The sequence below is a fragment of the Chiloscyllium plagiosum genome, chromosome 1 (genome assembly GCF_004010195.1).
Source record: "Chiloscyllium plagiosum isolate BGI_BamShark_2017 chromosome 1, ASM401019v2, whole genome shotgun sequence".
In the NCBI taxonomy this organism is placed as follows: Eukaryota; Metazoa; Chordata; class Chondrichthyes; order Orectolobiformes; family Hemiscylliidae; genus Chiloscyllium; species Chiloscyllium plagiosum.
The window spans coordinates 42,993,255-43,007,863 of record NC_057710.1 but is presented as its reverse complement, the minus strand read 5'-3'; the positions used below and the strand labels follow the sequence as shown (position 1 = coordinate 43,007,863).

At 41.6% G+C, this 14,609-nt stretch overlaps 1 protein-coding gene across 1 annotated transcript in view; it reads left to right on the top strand.

Annotated features, from left to right (window-relative positions):
• Window positions 1–14,609, top strand: part of LOC122542599 (A disintegrin and metalloproteinase with thrombospondin motifs 12-like) — a 565,140-nt gene that overhangs the window by 470,154 nt on the left and 80,377 nt on the right. The window contains exon 19 of the mRNA XM_043680588.1: window positions 10,801–12,018. Coding sequence (XP_043536523.1) covers window positions 10,801–12,018 — 1,218 coding nt within the window. The remainder of the gene's footprint in view (window positions 1–10,800; window positions 12,019–14,609) is intronic.

The window sequence follows — 14,609 nt, the reverse complement described above, 5'->3', positions numbered from 1 at the left end:
CCCCCACAACCCACCCTCCCATCCTGGCACCTTCCCCTGCCACCGCAGGAACTGCAAAACCTGCGCCCACACCTCCTCCTTCATCTCCATCCAAGGCCCTAAAGGAGCCTTCCACATCCATCAAAGTTTTACCTGCACATCCACTAATATTATTTATTGCATCCGTTGCTCCCGATGCAGTCTCCTCCAAATTGGGGAGAGTGGATGCCTCCTAGCAGAGCGCTTTAGGGAACATCTCCGGGACACCCACACCAATCAACCATACCGCCCCATGGCCCAACATTTCAACTCCCCCTCCCACTCTGCCGAGGACATGGAGGTCCTGGGCCTCCTTCACCACCACTCCCTCACCATCAGATGCCTGGAGGAAGAACGCCTCCTCTTCCACCTCGGAACACTTCAACCCCAGGGCATCAATGTGGACTTCAACAGTTTCCTCATTTCCCCTTCCCCCATCTCCCCTAGTTCCAAACTTCCAGCTCAGCACTGTCCCCATGACTTGTCCTACCTGCCTAGCTCCTTTTCCACCTATCCACTCCACCCTCTCCTCCCTGACCTATCACCTTCATCCCCTCCCCCACTCACCTAATGTACTCCATGCTACTTTCTCCCCACCCCCACCCTCCTCTAGCTTATCTCTCCACGCTTCAGGCTCTCTGCGTTTATTCCTGATGAAGGGCTTTTGCCCGAAACGTAGATTTTGCTGAGGTGAGGAGAAATTTCTTCGCCCAGAGACTGTGGAATATCTTGCCCCAGAAAGTGGTTGAGGGCAAAACATTGAATGTTTTCAAGAAGGAACTAGTTATAATCCTCAGGATTGTGGGGAGAAAGTGGGAACAGAATACTGAGTAGGGTGATCAGCCATGATGGGATTGAATGGCTGAGCAGGCTCAAACGGCTGAATGGCCTCCTCCTCCTTCTGTTTTCTATGAATTAATGGAAGAATTTTTCAATGATTCATACAGATTAGTTGAGGGATGCAGCTACTGAAATCCGAAAACAGAATTACACAGCAGAACAGAACAGTCTCTATCTGATCCAAAATGAGGCCAACATCTTTGTGGATGGGTTTGCTGGTGCTGTTGGGAGGAATTTATTGTAATTCCATTGGAAGAGTTGTTAGGACAGTCGGGACACAGCATACGTTTGCAAAACAATCAAGGCAGAGGGAGTTCATGTTGTGGCTCAAGGGAATAAGGCAAGATGGGTTAGGAAATTCCCCAAAAACACAGGGCCAGCGTGCAAAACTCCACACGGTGGACATGGAGCAATTAAAAGTGAACAAATTCCTCAGTCCAGATGAGTTGCATCCTCAGCTGCTGTGGGAGATGAGGGAGGAAATTTTTGGAGGCCATGATTCAAAGTTTGAATTCCTCTCTGGCCTTAGGGCTGGTGCTAGAGGACTGGAGGACAGCTAATGTGGTTTCATTTGACAAGAAGGGAGGTCAGGATAAAACAGCGAATTACAGACCAGTGAGTCTAACCACAGTGGTAGGGAAATGTTTGAGAAGGAGAGAATTAATCTCTATTGGAAAAAGCAAGTTTGATCAAGGGTAGACAGCATGACTTTGTCAGGGAGAGGCCATGCCTAACAAATGTGATTGACCTTTTCGAGGAAGTGATTGTTATTAGCTCAGGATTCTCCAAATCTTAAGGACTTTGTCTCAGATGTTATCAAATGGCCGGACTGGTGAAGGCCAAGTCTGTGAAAGACAAAGCCTTTTCATTTAAGTTTGATATCTGAATGTAAATTCTTTAAAATGCAAATTCCTGGGTCACTGGCTGTAGTATCAGTAATTATGTTGCTGCTGAAACTAGTTTGAAAACACAGAAAAACAAAATCCACTACGGTTAGAAGCCTAATGGGTTAAGAATCTCCATTCATGTTTGCAAATTTAGCAATGTAAGGAATAATAAGCCCAAGACTGTGCCAATACATGATAGCCGTTGAAGCTGAAAACCTTCTGTGTACCCTAGTCTGTATCCCTCTATTGTCTTCTAATCATATATCTGTCAAAATACTTTTTTGAACAAAGAACAAAAAATGGTACAGCAAACGAACAGGCCCTCCGGCCCACTAAGACTGCGCTGACACATGATGTCTTTCTAATGAAGAGCCTTTTGTCTCTACATGGTCCATATCTGTATATTCTCTGCCTGTTCATATATCCATCCATATAGCCTCTTAAAAGTTGCTATTTTATCCACCTTAGAATCTCCTCTGGCAGTGCGTTCCAGGCAATTACCACCCTCTGTATATATATAAAAAACTTGCCTCTCACATCTTCTTTAAACTTATCCCCTTTTACCTTATTCGAAGGGCAATAGCAGGGGAAGGCAAAATGAGACACAGGTGTCCTTGTACACCTGTTCCTGGAAGTAAGCATGCAGGTCCAGCAGATAGGGAAGAAAGCAACTGGTATGATGGCCTTTATAGTGAGACTATTGGAGCACAGGAGTAAGGATGCCTTGGTGAGACCACACCTGGAGTATTGTGTGCAGTTTTAACTGGGAAAGGATCTTACTATGAACGGAGTACGGCAAATGTTTCTCAGACTGACTCTGGGATGTCACCTTGTAATTGACATGTCTGCTCTGAGGAAAAGACATTGACTATCCATTCTATCCGTGCTTCCCATAATTTTCAAAAGTTCTTTCAGGGTGCCCCTCATTCTTCAACATTCAAGTGAAAACAAACCCAAGTTTATCCAATCTCTCCTCATTGCTGATACATTCCAAAACCAAGCAACATCCTGGTAAACTGTTCCTATATCCACTCCAAAGCCTTCACATCCTTCTGGTAGTGTGGTGACCAGAACTATACACAATATTCCAAATCTAACCTAACTAAAGTTCTATACAGCTGCAACGTGACTTGCCAATTTTTATACTCTATACCCTGACTAATGAAGCTAAGCATGCCATATGCCGTCTTGACCATCTTATCCAATTGTGCTGCCACTTTCAGAGAACTGCGGGATGATCAAGAATAGTATTCATTTGGTAATAGGGAAGGCAAATGGAATGATGGCCTTTATTTCAAAGGGAATGGAGTCGAAAGTCGGGAGGTTTTGCTAAAACTATGCTAGTCAGGCCACACCTGGAATACTGTGTACTCGTTTGGACCCATTATCTATCAAAAAGTATTGGCTTTTGAGACAGTCCAGACTAGGCTGATTCTGCTATGGAAGGATTATCTTTTGAGGAGAGGTTGAGTAGGATGGGCTTGTATTCATTGGATTTTAGAAGAATGAGATGTAACCTTAATGAAGTTTACACATCGTACAAAGAACAGTATAGCACAGGAACAGACCCTTCAACCTGTGCCATTACATGATGCCTTTCTAATTGAAACAGATCAGGTTCTGTGAGGATTTAGCAGGGTTGCCAGGGAGAGGTTTTTGCCCTTTGCAGGGGGAGTCCAGGACCAGAGGACATTTTTCAGAGTCATTCAGTCAAGATGGAGATGAGGAGGAATTTTGTTTCACTCAAACAGTTGTCAATCTGTGGAATTTTATCCTTCAGACAGTCTGGCCCATTAAGTATATTCAGGTTTTTAATCAGCAAGGGAATTAAGGTTATACAATCACACAACACAGAAACAGATCCTTCTGTCCATGCTGACCAGGTTTCCCAAACTAAACAAGTCTCACTTTACTGGTTTTGGCCCATATCCCCTTGAACCTTTCCTATTCATGTATCTATCCAAATGTCTTTTAAATGATGTAACTGTACTTGCATCTACCATTTCGTCTGGCAGTTCACCCCACCTATGTGCCACCCCCTGTGTGAAAAAGTTCCCCCTCAGGTCCCTTTTAAATCTTTGTCTTTTCACCTCAAAAATATGCTCCCTTGATTTGAACTCCCCCAGCCTAAGGAAAAGACCTTTGCTATTCACGTTATCTATGCCCATTATGATTTATAAACCCTAAGGTCATTCTTCAAATCCCTACACTCCAGTGAAAAATGTCACGGGCTATCCAGCCTACCCTTATAACTCCAAACTGCAGTCTTGGCAACATCCTGGTAAATCTTTTCTGAACCATCTCCAATTTAATAGTATCCTTCTTATAGTTGGGTGACCACAACTGGACAATGTACTCCAAAACTGGCCTCACCAACATCCCATACAACCCCAACATGACATCCCAACTAATATACTCAATGGTCTGAACAATGAAGGCATGCTAAATGTCTTCTTAACCACCCTGTCTAACTATGACACAACTTTCAAAGAACTATGAACCTTAACATCTACATATCTCTGTTCTACAACATTCCCCAAGACCCCATCACAAACTGTATAAGTCCTGCCTTTGTTTGTTTTACCAAAGTGCAGTAACTTGCATTTATCCAAATTAAATTCCATCTGACACTCCTCAGTCCATTGGCCCAATTGATAAAGATCCCTTTGTAATCTTAGATAACAGGGAAATGGAGTTGAGGATTTTCCAATCAGTCATGAACTCATTGAAAGTGTGGAGCAGATTTAATGGACTGACTGGCTTACTTCTGCTCTTATGTTTTCTGGTTTCATGATGTTATGATTTGAGGCATTTACTGTCCATTGTCATGTCATTAGGAGGGCAAGTATCTTTGCTGCGCGATAGTCCATGAACTTTGTGCCAGTTTTGAGGTCTTTTAATCAAACACTGTATTGCTCAGATGGCCAAAGGTGTGCTAGCACACTGGAGGCAATGTTGAATTTAATTGTTGATGTCCGTCCTTTCTGGATGGTCACTTCCAAGGTGTAGAAATTAATCCACATTGTCCGATGGCTTGTTGTGATTATTTGATAAGAAATTTTGCGCAGTGGGAGCTGCTAGTACAGGCTGATTATGCTCTGGGTGCTTAGCCTGAGGCCCATTCTTGCATGCACATGTGTGGTTTGAAACTCAACTTCTGAGTGGATGCCCTGTAGCTTGATGGCAGATGTTAGAGTGATCATGTTCTGGACTGCATATGACAGAAGTTGAACAATTTTTCACTCATCCTGTAGAGAGGCCCCACTCCAGCAGTGAGCTTCATGGATTCAAAGCAAAGTCTTGTGATTATAAATAGCACAGCATAATGTAGGCACAAAATTCCCTGCACAGGTACTAAGAAAGACATTCCTCCTAATCCCTGTGTTGACTGAATGACCCCATACTCTGAAAACCACTCTCTGGTCCTAGACTCTCCCCAAGGAGAAACAACTTCTCTACATCTATCTTGATAAGTTTTATGTGCTATGGCAAATTCTATGAAATAGAATGCGGAATGCTAACAACAACACTAGTTTATATTACTGCGAAGTTAAAAATGATCAATTTTGATCAATCAATTGGATAGTAAGCTGCATGCAAAATGACTGCTTAAATCAGATCTACCACCTATAGTTTACCATATGATATCAAGTGAAATTATTTCTCTATACTCATTCAAATTTGGGGAGAAAAATTACCTCAGAACTAAGAACGTTGAATTTCTAAAAGAATGCTCTGAATATACCAAAAAGAAACAATTGTGTGAAAAGCCATACAACTAAAAGTATTCAGCTTCAAGTTTGTCATTGAAAACTTCTTTTCAATAATAAAGTGTGACTTATGTCAATGTTATTTCTCTTGAGATGAAAAGGAAGTGCTCAGGGCAGGATCACTGTACTGTGCTGTTCAAAACTGGTAAACAGCCAGCGTCTGAAGTCTTTTTTGGCACAGACCAAGAAATGTAAAGCAAACTGAACCCTTAACTTTGCACAAACTCAAAGAAACCAGAATAGCCTTGGAGAGGAAGCTTGGAATGATTCCTGAGTTGTGATATCTCCCGATGATAGAACTGGATGACTTCTTATTAAAAACAAGTTGGCAGTGTGTGATGAACTAAAATGGTGTCATTTTATTGGTTGTCTCTAAGGAATATTAAAGTAAATTAATAGCCCAGAATATTAAAAGTTGCAAATTGACTGCTAATTAAAATTTCAAAATATGTTTAAAAGGTTTTGATTGGTTCAACTTAAACCTCAAGGGCTAAATATTACATTTGTTAATTTGAGTTGAATTTAGTTTTTTGGAGTGATTTCTGTGATGAGGCCGAGCGAATGTCTCACCATATCTTACCAAAATCACCACATAACTACCTACTCTGTCTCCATAGCATCTGTCACAACCAGTTAAAGCCCCATCTTAGCATACTCCTTTTCCAGAACAATGCAACACTCAAATACTGGCATCCCTTGAGCCTGTGCCATCTTTGAAACTACTGTGGACCAGTGATGGTCACCCAGCATTGTCTTTCACTGGCAACATAAGAGCCATAAAACTATTCGGCCCACAGCAAATAACTGACTGGCATGACTGATACTCCCATGCACACACATTCTCTCACCTGAGTCACTGCACACAGTTTACCTGTCTTTAGCTGCATCCCATCTGAACACCCTCTAAGTCAGTGCTAGCCTGTCCTCAGTGCTCAACATAGACCCACAGCTTGTCATTGTCCAGTAGGAGAACATGACAAGTAGGCAAGCAATCAGACAAAGACAAAATGACCTTTTATTTACAGACAGAAAACGTCAATGCAAAAATCACCCAATGGACAATGCAAGCCAAATTTTGGTATCATGAAGATTTTGCAGCCCATGATTGCATGTTGTACCCAGATCTCAGCTATTGGAAATGCATTTCAATGAAATTTTGCCTGGCTTGTAAAGCCTGAAGGCATGCATAGTCATTGATGTTAGGATTTTGGATGGGTGCCAGACGAGAGAAGGGAGATAATGCAGGTATTAATGAAAGTATTAGAGTTTGAGCTTTCATGGGATCTTGGTATAAGTTTCAGAGTGAGTGTGAAGTGTTGGAAAGACAGTGGCACCACTTACACTGGCAGAGTGGAGAAAGCTATTGACCTTCTTCCTATAGTGTTGGGCATTCCTCCAGTTCACTGAGACTACTTTAACCTGGGTGGCCATCTTGAACCAGACTGGCATGGCATGGTATTGTGGCCTCCGCTGCCATTCCGGGAGGAGGAGGAGGTCCTACATTAGTACCACCTCATCCAGTAAAGCAGGGCAATGATTTTCCTCTGGCTGCCATGTTTGGGGCAAATGTTAGAAACTGTGCAAGGTTGCTGGACAGTGCCTGTCCAGGTGCACAATGGGATTTTAAAGGTGGCATGAGCACAAGGGATACCAGTGTTTTGGCATATATCCACAGAGTAGTGAGTTGTTCTGGGAAGGATGTGTGGTAAGAATGGCATAAATTGGGCATGAAAGATGCCATAGGAAGTAATTAGGTAGATGGGATTAAGACTGACAAGAAAACCTGATAGGCCTCACAGCAAAACACCCTCCAAAAAAATGCAATGCAACTTGGGCTGAACTAAAAATAATGTATGATTCAATCCTAAATTTTTGTATATAAAAAGAAACATCCTTTAGTTTCAGAACATGCAAACTTCTTCCAGTGGAAGCTGGTCTGTTGACCTACTGGTGATCATTGTGCTGCTGTGTCCCAAATCGCTCCATTCATTTTAACCTTCCCAATGACTTTCACTAAATCAGAAGCTAACTTATGAATAGTCTATTCACAGCCCTTGAGACACTTTTGCAATTAAATTGAGCTCGGATTTTTGTTTGGCTCATTACTTGACATCCTTATCTAATAAAAATCTATCAATGTCATTCTTGAAAATTTCATTTGACCTAGAAATCACATGGTTTGATGGACCGTCCCTTTTTATGAGGAAAAGTGTATTCAGATTTTTCTCTTTAATTACCCATTTCTAATTTTAAGACTGTGTTTCTTGATTTGCAGTGTCATGGGGGAAAAATAATTGCACCATTTCTACCTTACCATGCGGCAGAAAGATTTTAAAAACCTCAATTAGATTATTCCTCTACTTTCCACGAATGCAATTTCAAATAAATTTCTTGATTGCGCAGAATGTATTGCTGAAAAAAACAACATATTTTGTCAAAGCTCTTTGCCCTGCGCACATCAATGTAAAGGGCAATCTACACTTACACTCTGAGAGGGGAGTCTTAATTGGTTGGCAAGCAAGCTCTTAACCGATAAAAAGATTGCCATGGAGAATGACCAGTTAAATCGTGACTGACAGTTAACTGCCAAGCTTTGCTTAAATTTTAAATCAGGCAGTTTGACTCAGGTTAGCCAAGGCGTAGCCCTGAAGAATGAAGCAGAACATGGCTGTTTCTCTCACTATTGCCCCCTTTGCACCTTGATGTGGCTATGAATACTATGCCTTTCACTGAAGTGGGTTTTTCCCCACACCTTTTTGTGCATCACCTCCAACTGTACTGCCTATATCATTTCTGATGTTCTGGGCAAGAAAGTCTGTCCTGGACATGTTTTAGAATATATCTGAATATGTTGACCTTTTATTAACTCTAGCTAGCCATGTCAATCAAATGTATATCAGTGCATTGATTGACATTGGTCAAAACCTTCAGGACAATGCCAGAGCCCCTGTGTCCAACATTAATCAGTCAGAAAACTGCCCGCTTACCTGAAAAGGTTTGGTTTTCCATTCTATAATGCAGCAAATCTCCCTCATCACAGGAAATCTGGCAAAGAGTAGCAAAGAGAATTAGCTCAACAGCTACACCTGCACGGTGGGTGAAGTAAATAGGTAGACTGTATAGTAGCAGTTGGGTCAGGTAAAGATGGGTGCGGTGGAAATAACCCACATCATCCACCTACCTATTCACCCACCTTATGAACTTACCCACTTCACCTACCTTCGCGCCCTGCCCACTCCCACTCATCTACCCACTAACCCACATATCTGTTCACCCTTTTTATTGATTTGTTCTTTCATCTACTCACACATTCACTCGTCCAGTAAGAAACCCACTCTCAAAGACGGGACCTTTAATGTTACTAGTCAGGATGTAATAGCTAGTGTCACAAAAGGAGAGTATTTCCTCTCAATCCCTGACTCTCCTACACTCCAACAGATTTCCCCATGGAGCATTGCGCTGCACATGTTTTTTGACAGTGGAGACCAGAAATGTGCAACAGCTTTGTTTTAGTACAGTTGCAGAGCACCCAGCATTGTCACTGCTTGGGAGAGTCAAGGCTTTCAGTCGTACATAGTACAAAGATCAAGAACAATCACCAAAGAACAATACAGCACAGGAACAGGCCCTTTGGCCCTCCAAGCCTGCGCTGACACAATTTGCTCTTCCATACTAAAACTGTCTTCACTTGCAGGATGCATATCCCTCTATTCCCTTTCTATTCATGTATTCAGCCAGGTGCTTCTTGAATGCTGCTATTGTGTCTGCTTCCACTGCCTCCTCTGGCAGCATGTGCCAGGAACTCACAGCCTTTGTGTGAAGACGTTACTTCACACATCTCTTTTAAACTTCTCCCTGCCACAATTTAAACCTATGTCCCCTAGTAGTTGACCCGTCTACTCCAGGAAAAAGCCTCATACTTTCCACTCTATCCATGTAATTCACAATCTTATAAACTTCTATCAGGTCGCCCCTCAGCCTCCTGTGTTCCAGTGAAAACAAACCCAGTCCATCCAAAATTGCTTCATAGCTGATATGCCCCATATCAGGGAATATTTGGTAAACATTTTCTGTACTCTCTCCAAGGTATCCACATCCTTCTGGTCATATAGTGACCAGAACTGTATGCAATATTACCAAGTGTGATCAATTATGATTCACTAGCCTAAAAGTATTAAATGTTGCACTTGAAATTTTAGTTCACGAAGTTGGGACCACTCAGCAGTGATAATTGATATCCATTCATTGTCATGTGGGTCATATTCAAGGAAACTAAGACCTGAGACATTGACTCTTCCTCTCAGCACAGATACTGCCAGAGTTTTTGTGTAATTCCATCATTTGCTGTGTTTAGTTATTTCCAATACTGGTGTAGAGATGTTTAGTGAAAGTTTATCAAGAGAGGGATTGTTGTTTATCCTGAAAATTGAGAAATAGTAGCTGCTTTAGCTTTAAAGCTCCAACATACAAAAGCAACTTCTGGATCAGTGGTGCTGGAAGAGCACAGCAATTCAGGCAGCATCCGAGGACAAGCAAAATCGACGTCTCGGGCAAAAGCCCTTGAAGGGCTTTTGCCCGAAACGTCGATTTTGCCTGTCCTCGGATGCTGCCTGAATTGCTGTGCTCTTCCAGCACCACTGATCCAGAATCTGGTTTCCAGCATCTGCAGTCATTGTTTTTACCTCGTACAAAAGCAACTGCCTTCTTTATGATGTCAGAAGTCACACAACTCCAGGTTATAGTCCATTAGGTTTATCTGAAATCACAAATGTTTAGAGCGTAGTCCCTTCACCTGACAAAAGAGCTTGTAATTTCAAATAAGCCTGTTGGACTAGATTAGTTTAGGTTGTTTAGTTGGCATGGACAAAATGGACCGATGGGTCTGTTTCCATGCGTTATATATCTCTATGACTCTCTGACGTTATAACCTAGTGTCATGTGATTTCTGACTTTGTCCACCCCAGTCCAACACTGGCACCTCCACATCATGGCCTTCTTTATAGCCTGTTATTCAGGAGGAATATAGTTGTGTTAGTTTTAAATGCTGAGAAACTGACCAAGGAAAATTCACTGGATTTAGGAACTGGGTGTGAGTATGTAACGTAGCAAAGAAAAACATTTTCTAAATTGTCTTTTAATGTGAGTGGAAATCTAAAGGATAACAAGTGTACAAAACAATTATTTGTTCCCCATGGTAGCTAATTCATCTCATAATACCTTGCGTGCTGATATATATTTTGGCTGCACTGTGTGATCCCTTTTGATCTTTGCTATTTATTTTTCAGTGCTCAGTTACATGTGGAGGTGGATTCCGCACACGGAATGTGACATGCACTTGGAATAATAAAGAACTCTGCAATATTTCCAAAAAGCCAAGTGTGAAAAGTTTATGTGGCTTACGGCACTGCTCTAACAACAAGAAAATTCTGTTCCCTCCAAGAAAGCCCAAAGATGGTAAAACATATCCCAAAGATCTCCCTGGTCGGCTGAGGCCTAAATATGGCCCTAATCATTCAGGTTCAAAAGTTCAACCTAAACCCAAACGAGTGACCACTAAGCAGCCTCTTCCTGTCAACATCACAGTGCCAACAGCTGCTGGCAGAAGCCCTGTAACAACTATGGCTACCACTACAAACAAACAAATACATGTGCAAGACAAGCCTTCCCCAAAACAGCAAAACTGCAATGCATCGTATGATGACAACTTTATTGCTATTCACCAAAATCTGACCAATGAGAGTGATACTGTCAACAGGAAGAGGATCTCTGAAGCTGGAAACATTACAGACACAATACAAAATATTAATGAGACTCACAATATTACTGGTGAAAATGACAGTGTCTCAGACCATGACCACATTACCACAGAAGAGGTTGTTAAACATTTTCCATTTACAGAAGAACCTCAGGCTGGTATCGTAACAGATGAAAACAATGATAAAATTGTGAAGTCTACTGCAGTCCCAATCAATACTGAGAAATCAATGTTATCCACTAGTCCACAGACAACATTTGTGAGTACAGTAAAGCCTGGTAGTACACAATTAATCAAGCCGAGTGTAAGTGTGCCTTCTCCAGGTTATGGAAATAGAAAGGTTGGTTTGCCAAGGTTAAAAATAGATCCAAAATTTAAAGCAACAATGGAGCGGCTAAGAATGAAACTTTACAGAATGCTGAATCCAGAGCGGTTTTCTAACCATACTGACATTCTTGCACCTGGTCTAAATCCTAATGATGAAAACAGTACAAACCTACAACATAATCCTGAGCTTACAACTTCAAATGGAGTTGGTACAACAGATTCAGAATGGGTGAAATTCACAGGAGCCATTGGCAGTAAATTGTCAGCTGTTGAACCATCATCTCCCTCAAAATTGCCTTTGAAGAAAATTCCAACTATAAATAGACTGAATAATTTCTCCAATATGACTGAAGACTATGATGATTTTGCACCTGAAGTTAGCTTGGATGATGTTTATTGGAAGGTTGGAAATTGGAGTGAGGTATGTCTTTGTATAAGTGATAAAGATTATTTCCAGTTAATGTATACAGTGTGGTTTATCATTATTAGGAATTTTAATATCAACATTGTGTAGAAACACTGGTACCTGTTCCATTTTTACCTAGCCAATTCCATCTGGAGTATCTCTAGCACTGATTTCTCCTACCTGGACCATTACCAACAAAGTGCACCCAAACATAAAGAAGAAAGTCAATTATTGGTTCATTTTTCTTTCATATCTTTTTGCTACTCCTTAGTGGCATCATCTGAAGACATGGGGACAGCTTTTACCTGAACCCTAACAACAATAACACAGCTCCATCTGTATAACAACTCCCACTACCTTTATGTCAGTCAGGCTTGTCTGGCAAGTCTTGAATCATGCATAGCTTGTGTCAGTTAAACAATGGCAAGCTCAATGACACATGGCAAGAATATCATGGAGGAGACATGAAGGTCAAGCCAGAAAGCTTCATATCTTGGCAGAACCATCTCCTTTGTGAAAGGCTCCCTTCCCACCATTTTGCATTCTGTTAAGTTGGGGACCCAGCAAGAAATTGGCTCCAACACTCTGGAGATGGCCAGACAGTGAAGTGAGCAGCCAGAATGTCCCAGTGCCCATCTCAGGTGACAGTGACATTGGTACAGTTGTAATGATGAATGTAACACTTTTGAATCTCAGCCCTCACCCTATCCCACCAAACTATCCACTGTGTCCTCCACCATGCTCAGTCATACACCAAAGCTTCCTCCGCATATTCCTGCCATATATTCAAAATCTAGACACTATCCAGACTCGAGTTAATAATTAGCAAATTGCATTCACACCACCATCACCACTTGATATTCAATGCCATTACCATTGGTGAATATGATTAACAACCTGGTAGCTATCATTCAACAAAAACTGAACTGAACTAACCATATAAATGCTTTGACTACAAGAGTAGGTCAGAGGCTAGGCATTCTGTGGTGAGTAAGTCACCTCCTATCTCCCCAAATGCGTCCACCACCTACAAGGCACAAATCAGGAGTATGATGGAGTTTTCCTTATTTCCCTGAATAAGTGAAGCTCCAACAATACTGACATCATCCAGGACAACACAGCTCACTTGATTATCACCCTGTTCATCACCTTCAACATGGATTCCCTTCAACCTAATACACAATGGTAGAATGGCCTTCAAAATAGGCGAAAGTGAGGACTGCAAATGCTGGAGATTAGAGTTGAGAGTGTGGTGCTGGAAAAGCACAGCAGGTCAGGCAGCATCCAAGGAGCTGGAGAAACAATATTTCAGGCAAGAGCCCTTCATCAGAAATGACGTGACTGTAACTTACCAAGATTCCTCTGGCAGTATCGTCCAAATCTGTGATGCTTACCACCTAGAAGGTCAAGTGTAGAATATGCATAGGAACACCATCACCTGCAAGCTGCCTCTTCCAAGTGACATGTAGTTCCTAATTTGATTTATATTGCTATTTTGCCACTGTTACTTGGTAAAAATCCTGAAAGTCCCATCCTAATAGCAACCTAGGTGTCCCTACAACCTCAGGTCTGCTATGGTTCAAGAAAGCAGCTCATCACCCCTGCCTTCTCCTGGGCAATTTAGGATAAGTAATAACTGGCTCACCTAGCAGTAATGACCACATTCCATGAATGGAAAATAGTGCCATAGCAGGTCTCAGGAAGCATGCCTTTAAACTAGGCATGTAAAGAAACTTAAAAGTTAAATCACCCTCAAGTGGCCAATCAATTATAGAAACAACAAAACAAACTCCTAATCAGGTAATAACATCAAAGCCAAATAATCCTGTGAAAAAAATCTCTTAAAATTGTTCAACAAACTGGTGAAACAGTTCCCCGCTGAGCTAAGTGGTTCTGTAGGTTTTGAAACTTTATCAGTATTCAGTTGGCAATACAAATGATCAAAAATGCAAACAAATAAAGAGCACACCAAACTTTTCACTGTTACTGCAAAATTGAATATAATTGTTTCCTAAGAGCTTCCACCTTACTAAAGGGGCTTCCAGCCAATTTGCTGTGAAAATTCTGATTGTATCTTGACAGCAGTCAGATCTGTAGTCAGAAAAAGTCCTTTCAGCCCATCAGATCTGTGCTGGTCAAAAACAATACCCTAAAGAACAGGGCATTGTTGTCGATGAGAATACTGAGGCACAAATAAGTAGAATGGATGGCTTTGAGGTATGTAGAGAAGAGGTGTTGGAAATCCTGGAAAAGGTGAAAATAGATAAGTCCCCTGGGCCTGATGGCATTTATCCTAGGATTCTCTGGGAAGCAAGGGAGGAGATTGCAGAGCCATTGGCCTTGATTTTTATGTCCTCTTTGTCTACAGGAGTAGTCCCAGAAGACTGGAGGATAGCAAATGTGGTTCCCTTGTTCAAAAAGGGGAGTAGGGATAACCCTAGCAACTATAGGCCGGTGAGTCTCACTTCTGTTGTGGGCAAAGTCTTAGAGAGAATTGTAAGGGATAGGATTTATGAACATCTGGATAGGAATAATGTGATCAAGGATAGTCAGCATGGTTTTGTGAAGGGCAAGACGTGCCTCACAAACCTTATTGAATTATTTGA